The following is a 25475-nucleotide window of genomic DNA, read 5'->3' as shown; positions in this document are numbered from 1 at the left end:
AATGGAACAGGGGGAACTTCTGAAGCTTCCCTCTCCCTCTGTTGTTGACTGTTGGTGTGATAATTATATATTTTTTTCACTGATAAAACAAACAACAACTATAAAACTTGCCCCAGACATGCGGAAATAATAACGAAACAATTTCGAAACGATTTCGAAACGAATACGAAACGAATACGAAACAATTACGAAACGAATTGAAAAATTCGTTTCGATTTTTAGTTGCTCCTGAATGGTTCAATATCGCTTCGTTATTAAAAAAATAACGAATTAGTAACGAATTACGAAATTAACGAACGAAACCGCCCAGCCCTATGTCCAACCCCTGCCAAGAAGCAGGAAAATCACATTCAAACCACCCATGACAGATGACCTTTCAATATATATAAAAAGGTAAAGGTAGTCCCCTGACATTAAGTCCAGTCATGTCTGACTCTGGGGTGTGGTGCTCATCTCCATTTCTAAGCCGAAGAGCCAGCGTTGTCCATAGACACCTCCAAGGTCATGTGGCCAGCAATATACAATATATATATATATATATATATATATATATATATATATATATATATACACTAGCTGTGCCCTGCCACGCGTTGCTGTGGCCTTTAGTAAGAGTTTTGAAGTGTCTGCCTGGCCTCTCTTCCTTCCTTCCCTTGCTCTCTTTCCCTCTTTCTCTCTCACACACTCCTTCCTTTCCCCTCTTTCTCTCTCTCTCTCTATTTCTCTCTCTGGCATCCCTCCTTCCTCCCCCTTCTTTATGTTTGTGTGTAAACTTGAGTATTTTCTGTTGGTCATGGGGGTTCAGTGTGGCATGTTTGCCCCAATTCTGTCGTTGGTGGGGTTCAGGATGCTCTTTTGAGTGTTGGTGAACTCTGAATCCCAGTGACTACAACTCCCAAATGTCAAGGTCTATTTCCCTCAAACTCCATCTGTGTTCATATTTGGGCGTATTGAATGCTTATGCTAAGTTTGGTCCGGATCCATCATTGTTTGAGTCCACAGTGCTGTCTGGATATCGGTGAACTACAACTCCCATACTCAAGGTCATGGAGGGAAGGGGTGGGGCGAAGGGAGGGGGCGTGTCTTTCCAGAGAGGGAGGGAGGAGGGAAGGGGTGGGGGCGAAGGGAGGGGGCGACTTTGAAGACACGCCCCCTCCCTTTGCCCCACCCCTTCCTTCCGTGACTCACTCCTTCCCTCCTCCCTCCCTCTCCGGTTAGACATGCCCCCTCCCTTCGCACCACCCCTTTCCCTCCAGGAGTGAATCACGGAGGGAAGGGGTGGGGCGAAGGGAGGGGGCGTGTCTTTCCGGTGGGGATGCGGCGCGGCGAGGCTTGGAGTGTGTGGAGCAGGGCTTGGAGGCAGCATGGGAGGGGTAAGATGAAGGAGGGGGTGGAGGGAAGGGGGTGGGGGAAGTTGCGTTGTTTGTTTGTGTGTGTGTGTGTGGGGGCAGCGACGTGTTCATACTGGGCGGGGCGAGGGAGGGAGGGAAGTGCGGAGGGTGCGTTGGCCGTTCGCCCATGTGTGCGCGCGCGCTGGGGACTTTGCGCCAGTGTGCATGCTCAGTTGTTTTGACGTTTTTTCTGTGTGTGGTTGTGTTGTTTTCAATTTTGAATGGATTAGTTTGTACCGAGTGGGTTGTCCTTGGGGCATGGCAATTTTGGCGCAGTTTCGTTGGGGAGTTTTAGAGTTTTGCTGTCCCGTTGAACCAACCTAACAGATTTATATATATAGATACACTAGTGTAAGTAGGAAACAAAACAGATGAACAAAAGAAAAAAATGAAAAAAGAAAAAATATGCAAAAGATTTACAAAAGAGTGAATATTCAGTGCTCATTAAACATATGAATAATCATAGAATCATAGAATCATAGAATCAAAGAGTTGGAAGAGACCTCATGGGCCATCCAGTCCAACCCCCTGCCAAGAAGCAGGAATATTGCATTCAAATCACCCCTGACAGATGGCCATCCAGCCTCTGCTTAAAAGCTTCCAAAGAAGGAGCCTCCACCACACTCTGGGGCAGAGAGTTCCACTGCTGAACGGCTCTCACAGTCAGGAAGTTCTTCCTCATGTTCAGATGGAATCTCCTCTCTTGTAGTTTGAAGCCATTGTTCCGCGTCCTAGTCTCCAAGGAAGCAGAAAACAAGCTTGCTCCCTCCTCCCTGTGGCTTCCTCTCACATATTTATACATGGCTATCATATCTCCTCTCAGCCTTCTCTTCTTCAGGCTAAACATGCCCAGTTCCCTAAGCCGCTCCTCATAGGGCTTGTTCTCCAGACCCTTGATCATTTTAGTCGCCCTCCTCTGGACACATTCCAGCTTGTCAATATCTCTCTTGAATTGTGGTGCCCAGAACTGGACACAATATTCTAGGTGTGGTCTAACCAAAGCAGAATAGAGGGGTAGCATTACTTCCTTAGATCTAGACACTATACTCCTATTGATGCAGGCCAAAATCCCATTGGCTTTTTTTGCCGCCACATCACATTGTTGGCTCATGTTTAACTTGGAAGCAGAAAACAAGCTTGCTCCCTCCTCCCTGTGGCTTCCTCTCACAATCAGATTTGGTTGCACAATTATTTATACCTTAACATTTCATAACCCTCTATCCCCCCCACCCGTGAACCCCACCCGCTGACCTCCGAAACCCCTCAAAACAGGATCACACTACTAAACAACAACTACCCAAATATCATCTTTCACTGAATCCACTTTATGGCAATCTTCAAGTTTACCTGTGTCTTCTTTTCCAAATACCCAAGTGCCAGCCTCCATTTGTTTGCAAATTCTTCACTATTTCTTCCTCTGCTGCTATTTGTCAGCTTGGCCATTTGGATATAATCTACTAAATTATCTCTCCAATCTTTAATAGATAACTCTTTTTCCCCTTTCCAAGTTTTGGACATTATTAGTCTTGCTGCAACAAAGCAATATTGACAAATTTCTTCATCTCCTGCACTGATACGCATTCTAAATAGTCCTAATAGGCACATTTCCAGGTTTTTCTAAACCTTATTGTTAATCATATTGTTAAGCATATAATCATAAACCACCCATGAGAGATGACCATCCAGGCTCTGCTTTAAAACTTCCAAAGTAGGAGCCTCCACCACACTCTGGGGCAGAGAGTTCCACTGCTGAACAGCTCTCACAGTCAGGATGCTCTTCTAAATGTTCTGGTGGAATCTCCTTTGCTGTAGTTTGAAGCCATCATTCTGTTTTCTAGTCTCCAGGGCAGCGGGGAAAAAAATAAGTCTGCTCCCTCCTCCCTATGACTTCCTCTCACATCTTGATCCATGGCACTCATCATGTTTCCTCCCAGCCTTCTCTTCTGAAGGCTAAACATGCCCAGCTCTTTAAGCCACTCCTCATAGGGCTTGTTCTCTAGACCCTTGATCATTTTAGTCTCCCTCCTCTGAATACCAAGGCATTCTCTGAGGCCAAGATGAAGTACTTTGGCCAAATCATGAGAAGAAAGGAAAGCTTAGAGAAGACAATGATGCTGGGGAAAATGGAAGGAAAAAGGAAGAGGGGCCAAGTCATTTCTGACTCTTCGTGACCTCATGGACCAGCCCACGCCAGAGCTCCCTGTCGGCTGTCACCACCCCCAGCTCCTTCAAGGTCAATCCAGTCACTTCAAGGATGCCATCCATCCATCTTGCCCTTGGTCGGCCCCTCTTCCTTTTTCCTTCCATTTTCCCTAGCATAATTGTCTTCTCTAAGCTTTCCTTTCTTCTCATGATGATGCTCCCTGTGTGTTATTCCAGAAAGTAATCTGGCTGCCACCCACTGGACTAGTTGAAGTTTCTGAACAGTCTTCAAAGGCAGCCCCACGTAGAGCACATTGCAGTAATCTATCCGGGATGAAACAAGAGCATGGGGTATTTGTGCCAAATTAGGTCCAGTGAATGAAAATACATCCTGTATACCAGATATTTTCATTATGATTCATAACAGTAGCAACATTACAGTTATGAAGTAGCAATTAAAACCCGTGCGCCAGCTGCGCCCGTACCTTGGGAAGTTGGATCTGGCCACGGTGGTCCACGCTCTTGTTACATCCCGGATAAATTACTGCAACTCACTCTATGTGGGGCTGCCTTTGAAGACTGTTCGGAAACTTCAATTAGTCCAGCGGGAGGCAGCCAGATTGCTCACCGGAGCGTCATACAGGGAGCATACCACCCCCCTGTTGTGTCAGCTCCACTGGCTGCCAATCCAGTTCTGAGCACAATTCAAAGTGCTGGTTTTGACCTACAAAACCCTATACGGTTCCAGCCCAGCGTATCTGTCTGAATGCATCTCCCTCTACGTCCCACCTCGGAGTCTGAGATCCTCTGGGGAGGCCCTGCTCTCGGCCCCGCCTCTGTCACAAGTGAGATTGGCCGGGACGAGGAGCAGGACCTTCTCGGTGGTGGCCCCTCACCTATGGAATTCACTCCCCGGGGAAATTAGATCATCGCCATGCCTCCTTTCCTTTAGGAGGAAATTGAAGACATGGATTTGGAACCAGGCGTTCGGTTAATCGGGCAGATAGATAAATAAAGGACAACGACGACCGATAGGAATGGGAAATTGTGGAATGAAGTTATGGACTCTGAGTTGCAAACGTTGAGCATAAGATTGGCTTTTTATTGATTGTGGTGTATATTGATTGTTTTAACTGTCGAAACTGTTTTAATCGCTGTCTATATTTTATCTGTATTACTGTGCAGGCATCGAATTGTGCCTTTTTGTAAGCCGCCCTGAGTCCCCCCTCGGGGGTTGAGAAGGGCGGGGTAGAAGCATACGAAATAAATAAAATAAATAAAACGAAAATAATTTTATGGTTGGGAGTCACCACAACACGAGATACTATATAAGGGGGCATTAGGAAGGTCGAGAAACACTGAGTTAAATGGGTGAAAATGGACTAAATGAAAATAAATTATTTGTCTGCATTGCAATGCAATCAGTACTGCTGTCTCACCTTAAATAGCTTTCCTTGCAAATTTGGAATTGCTTTTAGGGGTTTCCCCTCTGCAGATAGTGGGAATCTCCTATCAAGAGCTCCTCGCTTTCCTCCAGAGGTGCTAATCAGTGACAGAAGTTCAAGATGCTCAATAGGCAGCTCGCCAAAAATGCAAGCAGCTGCAAGAGGGAGGAATTCCCCATGGATCAGACACCCGGTGCACCGGGATTCGCCTTTCTCTCTCTCTGGGCACAAGGTCCTTGTTAACACTCCTAGCAAGCGCATCATGCTTCCATCTTCCTGAGCTACAAAGCATTCACAGCTCTATCTTCACCAGCAATGAAACAAAACCTCTTTAAGGTGGTTCGGAATTCTTCTTTATCACCCTATGCACAGAACTGCATAAAAAGCATTGCAGAAGACAACCAGGTATGTCAGCTATCATTCGGATGGAGAAATGTGCTTTCATAGAATCATAGAGTTGGAAGAGACCTCATGGGCCATCCAGTCCAACCCCCTGCCAAGAAGCAGGAAAATTGCATTCAAAGCACCCCCAGGAGATGGCCATCCAGCCTCTGTTTAAAAACTTCCAAAGAAGGAGCCTCCACCACACTCCGGGGCAGAGAGTTCCACTGCTGAATGGTTCTCACAGTCAGGAAGTTCTTCCTCATGTTCAGATGGAATCTCCTTTCTTGTACTTTGAATAATAATAATAATACTCACTCCCCAGATTCAAAGAGCATTCTGAACTTGAACCAAATATGGCTCACAGAACTCCCATGATGAACAGAAAATATATATCAATGATTGGTTGGGGGGGGGGGGCGCCAAAATACTGTTTGCTTACCTTTGAAAATTACCTAGAGCTGCCTCTGCTTCCAACTCTATGATTCTATGATTCTATAAGTTGCTCCTGACACGGAAAAAAATAATCACCTCCCAACAAAGGATTCTCCCAGGCAGGAAGCAGCCAGGCTTTGAAGCTCCAAGGCTTCCCAATGCCAATCAAGCTTGCCAACTGCAGCCTTCACAGTTGCCTCCAAGAGAAAAGAGTTCTTCTTCCCACAGATGTATAAACTCCACTTGCCTAGCTTCCAAGAGACCTCACAACCTCAGAGGATGCCTGCCATAGATGTAGGCAAAAGGTTAGGAGAGAATGCTTCTGAAACAGGACCAAAACTAACAAAATGAAGTTCAACAGTGAGAAATGCAAGATACTCCACTTTGGCAGGAAAAACGAAATGCAAAGATACAGAATGGGGGACAATGCCTGGCTTGAGACCAGTACGTGTGAAAAAGATCTTGGAGTCCTCGTGGACAACAAGTTAAACATGAGCCAACAATGTGATGTGGCGGCAAAAAAAGCCAATGGGATTTTGGCCTGCATTAATAAGAGCATAGTGTCTAGATCTAAGGAAGTCATGCTACCCCTCTATTCTGCTTTAGTTAGACCACATCTGGAATATTGTGTCCAATTCTGGGCACCACAATTCAAGAGAGATATTGACAAGCTGGAATGTGTCCAGAGGAGGGTGACTAAAATGATCAAGAGTCTGGAGAACAAGCCCTATGAGGAGCGGCTTAAGGAGCTGGGCATGTTTAGCCTGAAGAAGAGAAGGCTGAGAGGAGATATGATAGCCATGTATAAATATGTGAGAGGAAGCCACAGAGAGGAGGGAGCAAGCTTGTTTTCTGCTTCCTTGCAGACTAGGACGCGGAACAATGGCTTCAAACTACAAGAAAGGAGATTCCATCTGAACATGAGGAAGAACTTCCTGACAGTGAGAGCCGTTCAGCAGTGGAACTCTCTGCCCCGGAGTGTGGTGGAGGCTCCTTCTTTGGAAGCTTTTAAACAGAGGCTGGATGGCCATCTGTCAGGGGTGATTTGAATGCAATATTTCTGCTTCTTGGCAGGGGGTTGGACTGGATGGCCCATGAGGTCTCTTCCAACTCTTTGATTCTATGATTCATGGCCAGACAGCCTGGAAAATGCACATCAACCTTAGTGCATTGCAGTAAGCAAGGGCAGTGATGCCAAGCTGCCCCCATTCATTTAAAAGTGTCAACAAAGAGAGAGACAATAGGCTTGGGCAATGCATGGTTCTAAATGGTTCTAAAGTACTTACAAAACTCAAGTTCTGGTGGTGAAAATTTCAGAACTCTAACAAAACTTTCAAAATTTAATTATTATTTCATTATTGGTGATTTTAATGACAACCAATTAGGAGTTCCATTTATTATGACATTTATTAGGACATTTTGAAAGTTTTGTTAGGGTTCTGAAATTTTCACCACCAGAACTTTAGTTTTGCAAGTACTTTAGAACCATTTAGAACCATGGATTGCCCAAGCCTAAGAGACCTGGAGCCCCCGGTGGCGCAGTGGGTTAAAGCACTGAGCTGCTGAGCTTGTTGATCGAAAGGTCACAGGTTCGATTCCGGGGAGCGGCGTGAGCTTCCGCTGTCAGCCCTAGCTTCTGCCAACCTAGCAGTTCGAAAACATGCAAATGTGAGTAGATCAATAGGTACTGCTCCGGCGGGAAGGTAACGGCGCTCCATGCAGTCATGCCGGCCACATGACCTTGGAGGTGTCTACGGACAACGCTGGCTCTTTGGCTTAAAAATGGAGATGAGCACCACACCCCAGAGTCAGACATGACTGGACTTAATCTTTACCTTTACCTATACATCCCAGTAACTACAACTCGCATACGTCAAGGTCTATTTTCCCCCAAGAGCGCCTCAAGAGCGCCCCTGGGCAAAATCAACTATACTGCGAATGCTTACTTTGCGTAATGGGTTGAGCCGCCCGTGCTCCCAGGCAGGAAGCAGCCAGGCTTTGAAGCTGCAAGGCTACTCAGTGCTAATAAGCATTGTCAGGGGACTATCTTTACCTTTACCTATACATCCCAGTAACTACAACTCGCATACGTCAAGGTCTATTTTCCCCCAAGAGCACCTCAAGAGCATCCCTGGGCAAAATCAACTATACTGCGAATGCTTACTTTGCGTAATGGGTTGAGCCGCCCGTGCTCCCAGGCAGGAAGCAGACAGGCTTTGAAGCTGCAAGGCTACTCAATGCTAATAAAGCTGGCCAATTGCAGCCTTCACAGTTGCCTCCAACAGAAAGGAATTCTTTCTCCCACCCTGGATGTATAAACCGCACTTGCCTAGTTTCCAAGAGACCTCACAACCTCTGAGGGTGCCTGCCATAGATGTGGGTGAAATGTCAGGAGAGAATGCTTCTGGAACATGGCCAGATAGCCTGGAAAATGCACATCTACCTCAACCTCTGAGGGTGCATGACATAGATGTGGGTGAAACGTCAGGAGAGAATGCTTCCGGAACATGGCCAGACAGCCTGGAAAATGCACATCTACCTCAACCTCTGAGGGTGCCTGACATAGATGTGGGTGAAACGTCAGGAGAGAATGCTTCTGGAACGAGAGAATGCTTCTGGTAGATGTGCATTTTCCAGGCTTGTCTGGCCATGTTCCAGAAGCATTCTCTCCTGACATTTCACCCACATCTATGCCAGGCACCCTCAGAGGTTGAGGTAAATGTGCATTTTCCAGGCTGTCTGGCCATGTTCCAGAAGCATTCTCTCCTGACGTTTCAACCACATCTATGGCAGGCACCCTCAGAGGAAAATGCACATTTACCTCAACCTCTGAGGGTGCCTGACATAGATGTGGATGAAACGTCAGGAGAGAATGCTTCTGGAAAATGCCTGGAAAATGCACATCAACCGTAGTGCAATGCACGACTGCATTGCACTAAGCCAGGGCAGTGATGCCAAACTTCCCCCATTCATTTAAAAGTGTCAACAAAGAGAGAGACAAGTGTTTCGTGTCTATAGATGTAGTGAGAGAGAGGAAGGAAAGAAGACCAGGTACCAACCGTGGCTGAAGCTTGCGAGGCTGCTGCTGCTGTCCCCGGTGAGCGCCGCCGCCGCCAAAGACGCGCAACAGAAGCAGCACAGCTGCAGACTCTGCAAAGGAAGGGGAGACACGGGAGGAGAAGCCAGTGGGGAGGCGGAGAGGGGGCTGGGGACCCCCCGGGATACCCCCCACCCACCCACCCGGGAGAAGGCGCCTGGCGACCTACCTTGGCCACTCCGCGCAGAGCCAGGAGGGCCAGCATGGGGGATCCGCCGCCCAGCGCCAGGAGGAAGGAGAAGAGGAGGCGAGGCATGGAGCCCTTGCTCCGGGGGACATCGGGGGGACCCGAGGAGGCTTCACCTGCCCCGACAGACGCCTCCTCCTCCTCCTCCTCCTCCTCCTCTTCCCTCTTCTCCTTCTCCTTCTCCTTCTCCTTCAGCCACGTGCAGAGGGAGCTCCCAGCCCCGCCGCATGTTGACGGAGCTGCCGGGGCTGAGCCGGCTTGGCACCCCCCGGCTGCACCGCCCACCGCGGGCAGACGGGCAAGGAGGCCCATCCGGACACACAGGGAGGGAGGGGACTGAGGGGGGGAGGAGGGAGGGAAGGAGGGGGGGCTGCTGCTTCCTCCTCCACTGCTTCCTTCCCCCCCCCTCCTTCCTTTTCCTCTTCCTCTTTCCCTTCCTCTCTTCCTTCCTCCTCCTTATCTTCTTCCTCTTTCCTCTTCTTTCTCCCCTTCTTTCCCTCCCTCTCCTATTCTTCTTCTTCCTCCTCATTTTCTTCCTCCTCTTCTTTCTCTCTCTCTCCTATTCTTCCTCCTCCTCCTTGTCTTCTTCCTTCTTCCTCTCCCTCTTTCCCTTTCTCTCCTATCCTTCTTCCTCCTCATCTTCTTCCTTCTTTCTTTTCTTCTTTCTCCCCTTCTTTCCCTTCCTCTCCTAACTTCTTCTTCCCCTCCTTATCTTCTTCCTCTTTCCTCTTCTTCTTCCCCCACTTCTTTCCCTTCCTCTCCTATTCTTCTTCCTCCCCCTCTTCTTTTTTTCTTCTCCTCTTCTTCCTCCTCCTTATGTCTTCCTCCTTCCTCTTCTTCTTCTTCCCTTTCTTACCCTTCCTCGCCTATTTTTCTTCCTCCTCCTCCTCCTCCTCTTCTTTCCCTTCCTCTCCTATATTTCTTCTTCCTCCTCTTCATTTTTTCTTCCTCCTCCTTATGTCTTCCTCCTTCCTCTTCTTCTTCCTCCTCCTCTTCTTTCCCTTCCTCTCCTATTCTTCTTCCTCCTCCTTCCTCTTCTTCCTCATCTCCCTCTTTCCCTTCCTCTTCTTCTTTTTCCTACTCCTCTCCCTCCTGGTTTTTTCTCCTCCTTCTTCCTTCTTCCTCTTCTTCCTTCTCTCCCCTTTTCCCTTCCTCTCCTATTCTTCCCCCCTCCTTCTCTCCCTCCTGTTTTTCTTCTTCTTCCTCCTTCCTCTTCTTCCTCCTCCTCTTCTTTCTTTCTCTCTTCCTCTTGCTCTCCTATTCTTCCTCCTCCTTCTCTTTTTCCTGTTTCTTCTTCCTCCTCTTCTTACTTTTCTTCTTTCTCCCTCCTTTTCTCTTCCTATCCTCTTCTTTTTCCTCCTTCCTCTCCCTCTTTCCATTCCTCTCCTATTCTTCCTCCCCTTCTCCTCCTTCTGTTTCTTATTCTCCTTCTTCTTCTTCCTCCTCCTCTTCTTCTTCCTCTTCTTCTTCCTCCCTCTCTTTCCCTTCCTATCCTCTCCCTCCTTACTCTCCCGCTTTCTCTCCCTCTCCAATTCTTCTTCCTCCTCTTCCTCCTGCTTTTCTCCTCCTCTTCTTCATTTTTCCTCTTCTTCTCCTCTTTTTATTCCTTCTCCCCCTTTCCCTTCCTCCCCTGTTCTTCTTCCTCCTCCTCCTCTTCCTCCTATTTTTCTCCTTTTCTTCCTCCTCTTCTTTTCCCTCTCCCTCTTCCTCTTATTCTTCCTCCTACTACTACTCTTCTTTTTCCTCCTCTTCCTCCTCTTTTTCTTCCTCTGTTCCCCTCCTCATTCTCCTGTTCCTCTTCTTCTTCCAATTCCACTTCTTCTCCTCCTCTTTTCCCTCCTTCTCCTCCACTTCTTTTTCCTCGTCCTCCTCCTCCTCTTGTTCAGCTTCCTACCCCTTATTTCCTCCTCTTCCTCCTCTTCATCCTCCCCTCCTCCTTTTCCTCTTCTCCTCTTCCCCTACTTCACCCATTTTTCTTCCCTTCTTGTCCTTCCCCCTCTTCTTCCTATTCCTCCTCCATTTGTTCTCTAAGTTTTCCTCTTTGTGCTCTTCCCCCTCCTCTCCTTCCTTCCTTTTCATTTTCTTCTTCCTTTCCCTTCTCTTCTTTCCCTTCCTCCTCTTCATGCTTTTACTCTTCTTTCTCCTTCCTCCTTCCCTTCTCCCCCCCCCCCTTTTCTCCTCTTTTTCCTCCTCCATAGCTGCCAAACCACACAATTATAACCATCATTAATTACCACCTACATTGTTTATTGGTGTTTATTGGAGTTCCTGCTGTTATTAGCTGACAGCATCAAATTAGACAAATCCTAGCAAGATTCTTTGCCTTGCCATAAAGGGGGATTGAGGATAGGAAATAACATTTATTGCTGTTCCTGTTGTTATAATTATTATGTAATTAGCTGACAGTATCAACAAAATAGATCAATGTGAGGTCCTTCCCTTCTTATATTTATCGTGTCAGGAGCAAACCAAATGGTTGTATTGCATTTTTTAACAGACAAACAAACAAACCAACAAACAACAAAGTTTGCAAGCTTGGTAGTTGATTAAATGTCCTTTGACCTGTATCTGGCTACTTGGAGTGCCTCTGGTGTTGCTGCAAGGAGGTCCTCCATTGTGCATGTGGCAGGGCTCAGGTTGCATTGCAGCAGGTGGTCAGTGGTTTGCTCCTCTCCACATTCGCATGTCGTGGGTTCCACTTTGTAGCCCCATTTCTTAAGATTGGCTCTGCATCTCGTGGTGCCAGAGCGCAGTCTGTTCAGCGCCTTCCAAGTCGCCCAGTCCTCTGTGTGCCCAGGGGGGAGTCTCTCATTTGGTATCAGCCATTGATTGAGGTTCTGGGTTTGAACCTGCCACTTTTGGACTCTCGCTTGCTGAGGTGTTCCAGCAAGTGTCTCTGTAGATCTTAGAAAACTATTTCTTGATTTAAGTCGTTGACGTGCTGGCTGATACCCAAACAGGGGATGGGCCGGAAATGTCACTGCCTTGGTCCTTTCACTATTGGCTGCTACTTCCCAGCAGATGTCAAGTGGTGCAATACTGGCTAAACAGTGCAATTTCTCCAGTGGTTTAGGGCGCAGACACCCTGTGATAATGCGGCATGTCTCATTAAGAGCCACCTCTACTATTTTAGCGTGGTGAGATGTGTTCCACACTGGGCATGCGTACTCAGCAGCAGAGTAGCATAGCACAAGGGCAGATGTCTTCACTGTGTCTGGTTGTGATCCCCAGGCTGTGCCAGTCAGCTTTCGTATGATATTGTTTCTAGTGCCCACTTTTTCCTTGATGTTCAGGCAATGCTTCTTGTAGGTCAGAGCACGGTCCAGAGTGACTCCCAGGTATTTGGGTGTGCTGCAATGCTTATTGTAACATGCACAGATATCTATAACAACAATTACAAAAACTGTAGATTGCAAATCACAATTTCCATAAGAATTTCTACATTGAATGTAACATGAGAACATTCACACGATTAATTAAAGACTGTTAATAATTGGAAGAAAACTTTTCAATACTTTGTCAACACAGTAAAACTAGAGCTTCCAAAGTCACGATTAAATAATGTCAGGCACAGTGACACAAAATAACACTTTCTACATTGTCGAAAGATCTTCTTCCATAAACAACATCAGTGACAGTGACATACAACAAGGTCTCCCGGGTTGTTTCCCTTGTTTCACAATGTCTTCATCAGGTTTTATGATGTTGTAATTCACTAAATAAGAAACACAGCAACATACAAATAATAGATATACTACAATCCCCAAATTGACATAGTTTTGAAAAGGTTGTCATTGTGCGGCATGTCTCATTCAGAGCCACATCCACTGTTTTAGCGTGGTGAGATGTGTTCCACACTGGGCATGCGTACTCAGCAGCAGAGTAGCATAGCGCAAGGGCAGATATCTTCACTGTGTCTGGTTGTGATCCCCAGGCTGTGCCAGTCAGCTTTCGTATGATATTGTTTCTAGTGCCCACTTTTTGCTTGATATTTAGGCAGTGCTTCCTGTAGGTCAGAGCACGGTCCAGAGTGAGTCCCAGGTATTTGGGTGTGCTGCAATCCTCAGAGCTTGGGATGCTTGTCTGTTCTTAAAGTGAAAGGCACATGTCTGTGTTTTAGATAAATGTATAAATATGTGAGAGGAAGCCACAGGGAGGAGGGAGAAAGCTTGTTTTCTGCTTCCTTGGAGACTAGGACGCAGAACAATGGCTTCAAACTACAAGAGAGGAGATTCCATCTGAACACGAGGAAGAACTTCCTGACTGTGAGAGCCGTTCAGCAGTGGAACTCTCTGCCCCGGAGTGTGGTGGAGGCTCCTTCTTTGGAAGCTTTTAAACAGAGGCTGGATGGCCATCTGTCAGGGGTGATTTGAATGCAACATTTCTGCTTCTTGGCAGGGAGTTGGACTGGATGGTCCAGAATTCTTTGATTCTATGATTCTATGATTCTAGATGGATTAGGGATCAGCTGGTTTTCCCTGTAATAGGCAGTAAGAGCACCTAGAGCTTCGGAGAGCTTCTGTTCTACCATCTCAAAGCTCCCTGCTTGAGTGGTAATGGCATGATCATCAGCATAGATGAAACTCTCTGTTCCTTCTGGAAGTGGCTGGTCATTTGTTTAGATGTTGAACATGGATGGAGCAAGCACGCTCCCCTGAGGCAGGCCGTTCTTCTGTTTCCGCCATCTGCTTCTCTGGCCCTAAAACTCAGCAAAAAAGCTCCTGTTTTGTAGCAGGTTTCTTATGAGGTGGGTGAGGTGGTAGTCCTTTCTGATATTGTGGGATTGTGGCGCAGCTGGCTGAGTGTCAGCTGCATTAAGATCACTCTGACCAAAAGGTCATGAGTTCGAAGCCAGCCCGGGCTGGAGTGGGTGTCCAGCCATTGTGTAGCCCGTTGTCGACCTTTGCAACCCGAAAGACAGTTGCATCTGTCAAGTAGGAAAATAAGGCACCACCTTGTGTGGGAGGCTAAATTTAACTAATTTATGAGGCCATAAAGAAAGAAGACTCCGGGGAATGTGGAATGCGGAAGAACTTCATCGGTGTCGTTGATGGACGATGAAAAGCAGCAGCTCCCCTGGCGGCCAGAAAAAAGTTAAATAGCCTTTGTCTGTTAAATGTTGTTTGTCAAACTGGCATTGAATGTTTGCCATATATGTGTTTACTGTAATCCGCCCTGAGTCCCCTGCGGGGTGAGAAGGGCGGAATATAAGAACTGTAAATAAAAAATAAAATAAATAAATATTATACATTTTTCTCAGGAGGACGTGGTGGTTCACAGTATCATAAGCTTATGATGGGGAGGGTGAGTAAGAAGAAATAAAATTTGATGCTGTTGTGTTATTCATTCGTATGTGATATATCAACCAAACAGGTCCAGGCAGGAACCTTCTTTTTCTTCCCAAAACCAAAAACTGTCGTATATTTAACCAAGATTTCCTTCTGCCTCCCAGTTGCTTGCCAAATTCATATTGACACCAGCAGGGCTGACAAGCATGCAAAACCAATAAGCTGTCCCACAAAATGCCCATGTATTTACTTTGGCATCTTGGTGAGAACAAATTTTCACTGTCCAACACATTGGCAACCACCAAGTATATCTAAGCAAATAACTGGGAAGTACTCAGTTATGTGACAACGACGGGCTCATTGTCTGACACCGATTCATGTTGGACAAAGCTGTGATTCTTGCCAGCCCGTTTTTTATCAATCAGAATAACTCAAGCCAATTCCCATCTATATAAATAAAAATGTAATGTTCGTTTATGGGTTTAACAGAACTCAAAAACCACTGGACGAATTGACATGAAATTTGGACACTATACCCCTAACAGTCCAATGAGTGACCATCACTCATAAAAAACCCTCGAAAAACAGCAAAAAAGACTTAAAATCCCAAAAAATCTAAATGATGAAAAGCTAAATGACAATACAAAAAAAGGGAAGGAAGAGGGAGGGAAGGAAGGGGAGAATGAATGAATGAATGAATGAGAAAAGAAAGAAAGAAAGAAAGAAAGAAAGAAAAGGGAAGAAAGAGAGAAGGAAGCATGGAAGCAAAGAGCGAAGGAAGGAAGGAAAGAGGTAGAGAAGGAAGAAAGGAGAGAAAGTAGTAGGAAATGAAAAGGGGGGGAGAAAGGAAAGTGTGAAGGAAGGAAGGGTGGAAGGAAGGAAAGAAAAAAGAGAAGGAAAGAAAGAGCAGAGGGAGGAGGGAAAGAAGGAAAGTGGGAGGGAAGGGAAGAGAGAAGAAAAGATGGAAGCAAAAAGCAAAGGAAGGAAGGAAAAAGATAGGGAAGGAAGAAAGGAAAGAAAGAAAGAGGAAGGAAAAGGAAAGAAGAAAAGGGGAGGAAGGAAGGAAAGAGGGAGCGAAGGAAGGAGGGAAAGAAGGAGAGAAAGAGGGAGAGAAGGAAGAAAGGAGAGAAAGTAGTAGGAAAAGAAAAGGGGGGAAGGAAGGAAAGTGAGAAAGAAGGAAGGATTGAAGGAAGGAAAGAAAAAAGAGAAGGAAAGAAAGAGCAGAGGGAGGAGGGAGGGAAGGAAAGAGAGAAAGAAAAAGATGGAAGCAAAAACCAAAGGAAGGAAGGAAAGAGATAGAGAAGGAAGAAAGGAAAGAAAGAGGAAGGAAAAGGAAAAAAGAAAAGGGGAGGAAGGAAGGAAAGAGGGAGCGAAGCAAGGAGGGAAAGAAGGAGATAAAGAGGGAGAGAAGGTTGGCCACGGGCACAGCTAGTCTCTATAAATAAAAATGTAATGTTCGTTTGTAGGATTAACATAACTCAAAAAACACTGGACTAATTGACACCAAATTTGGACATGAGACACCTATCAAGCCAATGAAATAAAAAATTGATTAGTCATTTGGGAGTTGTAGTTGTTGGGATGTATAGTTCACCTACAATCAAAGAGCATTCTGAACTCCACCAATGACGGAATTGGACCAAACTTCCAACACAGAACTCACACGACCAACAGAAAACAATAGAAGTGGTTGGTGGGCATTGATCTTGAGTTTGGGAGTTGTAGTTCACCTTCATCCAGAGAGCACTGTGGACTCAAACAATGATGAGTCTGGACCAAACTTGGCACAAATACTCCCTATGCCCAAATATGAACACAGATGGAGTTTGGGGAAAATAGACCTTGACATTTGGGATGTGCAGTTACTGGGATGTATAGTTCACCTACAATCAAAGAGCATTCTGAACCTCACCAATGACAGAATTGGGGCAAACCTCCCACACAGAACCCCCATAACCAACAGAAAATATTTAAGTCCATACAGTCCAGCTCCCTTCACTGGGGCAAAAAAATGTAATCAAAGTCCTCCTGATAAAGAGCCATCCAGTCATAGACATAGATAAATAGTAGGGCTGTCCAAACACGGAAAAAATTGTTTCTAAACTCGATTCGTTTTTAGGGGTTTTTTGCGTTTTGTTATTTAAAAGAATTCCAAAATTTTCCTTAAAAAAAGTTCGATATTTATGAAATTTCAGAAATCATAAAACAATTACGAAACAATTACGAATCGATTACGAATCGATTCGTTAATGGCGGCCGCGATCGCGCAATACGCTAAAAAAACTTCTGAAGCTTCCCTCTCCCTCTGTTGTTGACTGTTGGTGTGATAATTATATTTTTTTTCACTGAGAAAACAAACAGCAACCCTAAAACTTGCACCAGACATGCGGAAATAATAACGAAACATTTACGAATCAATAATGAATCAATAACGAAACAATTACGAAACGAATTGAAAAAATTCGTTTCGTTTTTTAGTTGCTCCTGAATGGTTCAATATCGTTTCGTTATCAAAAAAATAACGAATTTTTAACGAATTACGAAATTACGAAACGAAACCGCCCAGCCCTAATAGATAGATAGATTCACACATACACTGATATAGCATCATAGATTTGAAAGGGATCCCTAAAGAAGGACAATTATATGTTGTATGTTCCACAGTAGGCAAACCAGACACTCTCCACATCAACACTGATAAAGAAACAGCAAGAAATACTGTTTACCCACAAGCATGAAAAAATTACATATATTAGAAACCAACACTTTCCCATTACTTTATTTTCCAGATAACGACACTGGGCCACAGCAATGCGTGGTAGGGGATGGCTAGTTTTGAAATAAATGTATAGGCAGACAGCCCTTCTTGCTTTTTAAAACTTCTCTATAAGAATAAAACTTCTTATCAACATCAGGGAATAGCTAGTGAAGAATAATTTTAGTGTCAGGCTAAGTGAGGCAGCTGCCTCAAGAAGCAAATAGCAAGAGGGCAAGCAAGGAACAAAGCAGTGTGCACAAGATGACTTGCCCCACATCCACTTAGTTTCCTTTTTGCTCGTTGGTGAACATTGTTTTCTTGCTAATGTCAAAATTAAGATTTTTCAGTGGACTGGGGATGTTTTTCAACATACTTGATGATTAGAGTTGTGTGCAGCTGTTTCCTAGGCCTGGGTAACAACGCAAAAATTTGTTTCTAAAATCGATTTGTATTTGGGGATTTTTTTTGTTTCGATATTTAAAATAATTACAAAATTTTCCCTTTAAAAAGTTCGGTATTTACGAAATTTCGTTAATATTTACAAAACATTTTGTAAAGATGGCGCCCTTTTTTTCCAATATTTTTTCAATATTTTTTTAATTTAATTATTAATTTAGTAGAATAGGGAGGAGAAATTATTATTAAGGAGGGAAGGCAGGCACTCACTCTGGCGGGCCCTCAAGCGCTGCCGCCGAGTCGGGCCCGGCTCCTCCGAAGCTAAGGTTTCAGTGCGGAATTGGGAGAAGGGGCTCCCCAAAGGCCATCTAGTCCCGCCCTCTGCTATGGTCTCAATGCGAAATTGGGAGAAGGGCTCCCCAAAGGCCATCTAGCCCAGCCCTCCGCTAAGGTTTCAGTGCGGAATTGGGAGAACGAAGCACACCCACCGCAAAGGTGAGGAAGGAGGGACGGGCCACCTTCCCGCTGAGGGTCGCTCGCCCTCTCGCTCGCTTGCTCAGCCAGCGCCTTCCCCGCCCTCTCCTCCTCCTCCTCCTCCTCCTCCTCCTCCTCTTTCAGGCTCTGACTGGCTAAGGAGAGGAGAGAGAGGAGAGCTCCCAGCAAGCATAGCCATCTTACGTATTTCCGAAATGGACGGAAATACAAAAATATTTGGCGCATGCCGTTTCGATATTTAAAAACACTTCCAGGTTTAAAAATAAGTTTTGTAATCGTTTTGTAATTGCTAAAATTAACGAATATTTAACGAATTACAAAATTAACGAACGAAACCACCCAGGCCTACTGTTTCCCTATGTTACATTCATTCTTTCATTACTTTCATTACCTTCAGGAGTTCATAATGGGAAGGCCCCTCCCGGTACGAAAATCAGCTTGACATGAAAGCAAGCAGGAGCTGATCATTGGCTCCCCCTCTGCTTCCATGAGCACATGGCACACCATGCCTCCTTACCTTGAAAAGAGAGGGTGTGTGCCATGCAGTCCCAGTGCTGGCGCCCGACTGTAGCTGAGTGCCTCCTCTAGAGTAAGAAAGTCAGAAATTGCCTCCTTGCCTTGGAAAGACAGAGTGTATGTGTGTGGCATTCAGGCCCAGCGTTGGCATCTGCCTGCAGCCAAGCACCTCCTCTAGAGTAAGAAAGTCAGAACTTGCCTCCTTGCCTCGGAAAGAGAGAGAGTGTGTGTGTGGCATGCAGGACCAGCATTGACACCTGCCTGTAGCTGAGCACCCCCCCCCCCCCCCCAGAGTAAGAAAGTCAGAACTTGCCTGGTTTACTTTGAAAGAGCGTGTGCGTGATGTGCAGGCCCAGTGTTGGCAACTACCTGCAGCCGAGCACCTTCTCTAGAATAAGAAAGTCAGAACTTGCCTCCTTGCCTTGGAAAGAGTGTGTGTGTGTGTGTGACGTACAGGCCCAGCATTGGCACCTGCCTGCAGCCGAGCGCCTTCTATAGAGTCAAATAGAATTTGCCTCCTTGCCTTAGAAAGAGAGTGTGTGCATGGTGTGCAGGCCCAGCATTGGCACCTGCCTGGTTCTGAGTGCTTCCTCTAGAGTAAGAAAGTCAGAACTTGCCTCTTTTCCTTGGAAAGAGATTATGTGTATGTGCGGCGTGCAGGCCCAACACACACACCCGCCTGCAGCTGAGTGCCTCCTCTAGAGTAAGAAAGTCAGAACTTGCCTCCTTGTCTTACAAAGAGAGAGTGTGTGTGCATGGCATGCAGGCCCAGCAGTAGCAGCTACCTGCTGCGGAGTGCCTCCTCTAGAGTAAGAAAGTCAGAACTTGCCTCTTTGCCTTGGAAAGAGAGAAAATATGTCTGTAATGTGCAGGTCCAGTGTTGGCACCTGCCTGCAGCCAAGCACTTCCTCTAGAGTAAGAAAGTCAGAATTTGCCTCCTTGCCTTGGAAAGAGAGAGTGTGTGCATGGCATGCAGGCCCAGCGTTGGCACCTGCCTGCTGCTGAGTGCCTCATCTAGAGTAAGATCGCACAGACAGACTACAAGCAGAGGCACAACACCATTGCTCAGATGATTCATTGGAACCTGTGTCACAAATACCATCTGCCTGCAACAAAAAACTGGTGGGATCACAAACAGGAAAAGGTTTCAGAAAATGAACACGTCAAACTCCTCTGGGACTTCCAAATTCAGACAGAAAGAGTTCTGAAGCACAATACTCCTGACCTCACGATCGTGTTAAAAAACAAAGTATGGATTGTCGATGTCGCAATCCCAGGTGACAGAAGGATTGCAGAGAAACAACTGGAAAAGCTGACACAATATGAATATTTAAAGATTGAACTGCACAAGCCAGTCAAGGTGGTCCCAGTGGTGGTCAGCACACTGGGTGCAGTGCCTAAAGACCTTGGCCTACACTAAAGAACAATTGGCGCTGAGAAAATTACCAGCTGCCAGCTGCAGAAGGCCACCTTACTGAGATCTGCATGCATTATTCGTGGATACATCACACAGTCCTAGAGACGTGGGAAGTGTCTGACGTGTGATCCAATACAACAGCCAGCAGAGTGATCTTGTCTGCTGTGGACTCATCTTGTTGTGTTTCAAATAATAATAACAGCAGAAACCCCAGAGGCCATCTAGTCTAACTCCCTTCTGCCATGCAGGGAAAATACCACCAAAGCAACACATGAGCTGTGGGAGGGAATTAAGGTTATGGAAGCAAAGAAAGTGGAGTGGGGGGTCCTGGATGGTGACGGAGACAGAGGAGAAAGGGTCTGTGTCCCAGGAGGACACTTCTGCAGTTTCTGCTGTTTCCGTCAGCATTTCTTAGGAGGAAGTAAGAGGAGGAGACAGGAAGCAACATGGCGTCATGGAACCCCTCACTATCACCATGGTGCCCAAAGGGTTCTGTGGAGCACAGTTTGAGAAACCTGCCCTAAGCAATTGCTTCCTTACCAAACTACTCTCACTGTCCAAGATTTCCTTCTAATGATCAATCAACTGAGACTGAAAACCAGTAGACGTATCCTACCCTGAAAGACAGCAAAGAAAAGCTGGCAGCCTCCTCTATGTGAGAATCCTTGAGATATTTAAGGAGTACAATCATGCCACCCACCAAGTTGAACGTGTTCAGCTTCTTCAAATTTTCCTGAGGGTTATCTCAACCTGGGGGATCATCAGGGAGTTTCAGAGGGGCCACCAAAGACCATCAGAAAGCAGTTGCTTCTTGCCCAAAGTTTGGGAAAGATATAAAAGATACCTATTTACCAAAATTCCATTATGGATCTCCCCACTGGAAGCAAACCAGAGAAGACTGTTGGGGTGGATTTATTTATTTATTTATTTATTTATTTGCTCTATTTCTATACCGCGTTTCTCAGCCTAATTAGGCGACTCAATGAGGTTTACACAATGAAAATTATCACAACAATAACAGTTAAAACACATCGTACACAATAACAAAATACACAATTATTATCAATTCGTGATGCCTCAATAACAACGCAAAACCCATAGTCCTTGTGCCATTCCTATGTTCGATTTACCGTCTTCCTATGTTCAATTGCAATGATTAGCCAAACGCTTGCTCAAAGAGCCAGGTTTTAACCTTCTTCCGAAACGCCAGCAGCGAAGGGGCCTGTCTGATGTCAATGGGTAGGGCATTCCATAGCCGAGGGGCCACCACCGAGAAGGCCCTGTCTCTCGTCCCCGCCAACCGTGCCTGTGATGCAGGCGGGACAGAGAGCAGGGCCTCCCCTGAAGATCTTAGTGTCCACGTCGGTTCATAGGTGGAGATGCGTTCGGAGAGGTAAGTGGGGCCGGAACCGTTTAGGGCTTTGTAGGCTAACGCCAGCACCTTGAATTGTGCCTGGTAGCAGATTGGCAGCCAGTGGAGCTGGCTCAGCAGAGGAGTGGTGTGCTCCCTGAGTGCTGCTCCTGTTAGCAACCTGGCTGCCGAACGCTGGACCATCTGAAGCTTCCGGGCAGTCTTCAAGGGCAGCCCCACGTAAAGCGCGTTGCAGTAATCTATGCGGGATGTGACCAGAGCGTGGACTACCGTGGCCAAGTCAAACGTCCCGAGGTACGGGCGCAGCTGGCGCACGAGCCGGAGCTGTGCAAATGCTCCCCTGGCCACCGCCGAGACCTGGGGCTCCAGGCTCAGCGGTGAATCCAGGATCACACCCAGGATCACACCCATTGGCCTACTTTTTTTTTTTATTAAATTTTATTAAACACATACAAAATTTAAATACAAGGATAGAGGGAGAACATTTTGATGTGGATAGTGCAGATAGAAAGGTACTAAAATACCCTATTTGTTGGAAAGGCTCCCAAAGGGTATACTATAGGGGGGGGGGGGTTGGGTAGGGAGAGGAAGGGGTGGGGGATAGGGTAGAGAGAGGGTAAGGATAGACTAGGGAAGGGGGGTGGTTAAAAGGGAAAGAAAAAGCTTTGGGCTTCCATCCAGTCCGTGAGGATTTTCTGTAGATATTTTCAATTTAAATTCTTTAATGCTTCTTTCTTCCTTTTTGCTTTAGTTTTGTGATTTACTCTGTTCTGTTCTTGTTTTTATTTTGTTTTATGTTGTCGTTAATTTTAGTTGTTGTTATTGTTGTTTTTTCTTTATTGTGATTTGATGATTTTTTTAAATTTATTTTTTATTTTTTATTTTTTATTTTTATTTTTTTTATGGTTAGTTCTTATTTTTAGTATCTGATATCTATTTTCCTTTTTTTAAGGAAGGCTTTCACCAAGCCCCAGTTTGTGGGTTTACTTGGAATGCCATGGTTTGGTGTTATCCAATAGGTCAGTTCATCCATGGTCATTATGTCGAGGATTTTGTTGAACCAGTCTTCTCTTTGAGGGGCTTCTTTCTGTTTCCATTTTTTGGCAAATGCAATTCGTGCTGCTAGGGTTAGGTACTGGAATAACTTGTCGTTGTTTTTTTCCTCCTTGATGTCATACATTCCTAGCAGAAAGAATTCTGGTTTCTTTTCTACTTTTATTCCTAGAATCTTTTGGATGTCTTTTCGAATCATTGTCCAGTAGCTTTTGGCCGTTGGGCAAGACCACCAGATATGAAAGAAGGTTCCAATCTTCTGCTCGCACTTCCAGCATTTATCTGAAGCGCCTTTGTTGCACTTTGAAATAATTTGGGGGGTCAGGTACCACCGATGGATCATTTTGACGAGATTTTCTTTTAGTTCGTATGAATATATTGCCTTCATTCTTTGGTTCCAAACTTTCTCCCACTTGTTCAGTTCAATTTGGTGGCCTATGTCTTGGGCCCACTTGATCATTGATTCTTTTATTTGTTCCGTTTCGGTGGTCCACTCTAATAATTTTTTGTAAAGTTTTGTAATCAGTTTGTTATTTGTCCTCAATATGTCATCCCAGAATCCGTTTTGATCTGCGAAGTCAGCAATTTTGTCTATCTTATAGATGTCCACCAGTTGTCTATAGTGTAGCCAAGAAAGGTTAGGGAAGTTTTCTTTTATTTTTTTTTCGTCTTTGAGTACATATTTTCCTTCAGTTTTCTCAAGGATGTCTCGGTACGTAGGCCATCTTTGCCAGCCCATTTCTCTGCGGTGGAGGGCTTCTAGTGACGAGAGCCACAATGGAGTTTTGTTGTAAAGATTTTTTTTGTGTCTCTCCCAGATCTTCATTAGGCCTGCCCTTATGTAGTGATTGTTAAAGTTCCGCTCTATTTTTGTTTTTTCGTAGTGGAGGTAGGCATGCCAGCCTCTCCTGAGGTCTGCGCCTTCTAAGGTGAGTAAATTTCTATTTGTTAGTAAGGCCCAATCTTTGATCCATATCAAGCCGCAGGCTTCATAATAGCACCTCAAGTCCGGGAGGCCGAGGCCGCCTCTTCTTTTGTCGTCGATAAGTGTCAAACGCTTGATCCTGGGCTTTCTCCCCTGCCAAATAAATTTAGATATAGCTTTGTTCCATTCCTTAAAGATGTTTGTGTTTCTAATAACTGGAAGGGACTGAAACAAAAATAACATCTTGGGCAGGATTGACATCTTTATTAATGAGATTCTCCCTAGTAGAGACAGCTTCAGCTTTCCCCAGTTGTCCAAGTTTTCTCTTACTTCTTTCCATGTCTTTTCATAGTTGTTTTTAATTAGTTGGGAGTTCTTGGTTGTTAATATTATTCCCAGATATCGTATTTTCTCTACTACCTTAAATTCTGTTAAAGTGGAAAGTTCTTCTTTTCTTTTTTGGGACATGTTTTTAGTAAGTATCTCCGTTTTTTTTTTGTTTTTTTTTAGGCCTGCTACAGACCCGTATTCTTGGATTTTGGTAATCCATTTGGGGATTGTTTCTATAGGGTTAGTGATGATGCATATTAAGTCGTCCGCAAACGCCCTTAATTTGTACCTTTCCTTGTTTATGTTGATGCCTCTTAAATCGGGGTCCTCTCTGATGGAATTGAGAAGAGTTTCCAGGCTCAGGATGAATAATAGAGGCGACAACGGGCATCCTTGTCTCGTGCCTTTGCCGATTCTCAGGGTGTTAGATTCTTGCATGTTGATTATCATTTTGGCTTCTTGGGAGCTGTAGATTGAGTTTATGGCGTTTTGAAACTGGTATCCCAAGTCGAGTTCTTTAATTAGTAATTTCAAATAATCCCAATTGAGATTATCAAACGCCTTTTCGGCGTCGAGGCTCAATAGTGCTAGTTCTTCTTGGTTGTTCTTCTCTAGATGTTCTATGATATTTAGAATAATTCTGATGTTGTCTTTTAATTGCCTATTGGGCAAAAAGCCTGCTTGTTCCTCTTTTACCCATTTTTTTAGAAACTGTTTGAGCCTCTCGGCGAGTATGCTGGCGAAGATCTTATAGTCCACATTAAGGAGGGATATGGGCCTATAATTTTTGACGTCCCTCGGATCTTGATTTTCTTTATGTAACATTGTAATATAGGCTGATTTCCAGGTGTTAGGTGGTGGATTTTTTCCGTTGAGAATTCCATTCATTATTTCAAGAAGATGGGGTGTTATTTCTTCTAACATTACTTTATAATAGACCGCCGTGAACCCATCCGGCCCTGGGGCTTTGTTGTTGTCCATCCTTTTAATTGCGTCACTGATTTCTTCCCTTGTTATTTCCCTATTTAAATGTAATCTTTGTTGATCGGTTATCTTCTGTAGCTTTTGTTTACTCAGGAAGGATGCTATATCTTCTTTTTTTATATTATCCCTGGCATAGAGTTTTTGATAATATTTGAAGAATTGGCCTATTATATCTTGTTCTTTGGTGTAGAGTTTCCCCTCTTTTTCAATTTCTGTTATAATTTGTGACTGTTTTTTCTGCCAGGTTTTCCTGGCTAGCCACCTGCCTGGCCTGTTTGCGTGTTGGAAATTTTTTTGTTTCATGAATTTGAGTTGGTTGGCTAGTTGGTCTGTTTCCAATTTTTCCTTTTGAGAGGTCCAGGTTTTGAGTTCTTGTTTTAGTGTCTTGTCTAGAGGGGTTTGTTTTAGTTTACTCTCTATTCGGGAGATTTGGCCCGTCACCTCTTCCATCCTTTGTTTTTTCAGTTTTATCTTCAGTGAGTTTTGTTTAATGAAGTGACCTCGCATCACTGCCTTGCTAGCATCCCAGACAATGTGCGGTGGGGTTTCTTTTGCTGCGTTGATTGTGAAGTATTCCCTTAGAAATTCTTTGTTTTTACTTATGTCCTCCTCTAATCTAAGGAGATTGTCATTTAATCTCCATCTGAATGTCTTTTTTGTCTGCATTAGAGTAAATTCAATGGGGCAATGGTCTGATAAGGATCTTGGTAAAATTTTTATGTTTGAGTTCTTTGTGATGACTGAATTGGATACCCAAACCATATCAATCCTAGACCAGGATTGGTGGCGGTTTGATAGGAATGTGAAGTCTTTGTCTCTAGGGTGCATCGTCCTCCACAGATCTTTCAAGTTGAATTCCTCTT

At 45.0% G+C, this 25475-nt stretch overlaps 1 protein-coding gene across 1 annotated transcript in view; it reads right to left on the bottom strand.

The window, feature by feature from the left end:
* ADAMTS18 (ADAM metallopeptidase with thrombospondin type 1 motif 18) overlaps window positions 1-9335 on the bottom strand; it is a 219583-nt gene extending 210248 nt beyond the window's left edge. Inside the window, exons 1-2 of the mRNA XM_067471038.1 lie at window positions 9061-9335; window positions 8854-8944 (exon numbers count right to left, since the gene is read on the bottom strand). Coding sequence (XP_067327139.1) covers window positions 8854-8944; window positions 9061-9147 — 178 coding nt within the window. The 5' untranslated portion in view covers window positions 9148-9335. The remainder of the gene's footprint in view (window positions 1-8853; window positions 8945-9060) is intronic.
* Window positions 9336-25475: the final 16140 nt, after the last annotated feature.

Source organism: Anolis sagrei, chromosome 8 (genome assembly GCF_037176765.1).
Source record: "Anolis sagrei isolate rAnoSag1 chromosome 8, rAnoSag1.mat, whole genome shotgun sequence".
Taxonomy (NCBI): domain Eukaryota; kingdom Metazoa; phylum Chordata; class Lepidosauria; order Squamata; family Dactyloidae; genus Anolis; species Anolis sagrei.
The sequence above is the reverse complement of the archived record's forward strand: the minus strand, read 5'-3'. Positions and strand labels throughout refer to the sequence as shown.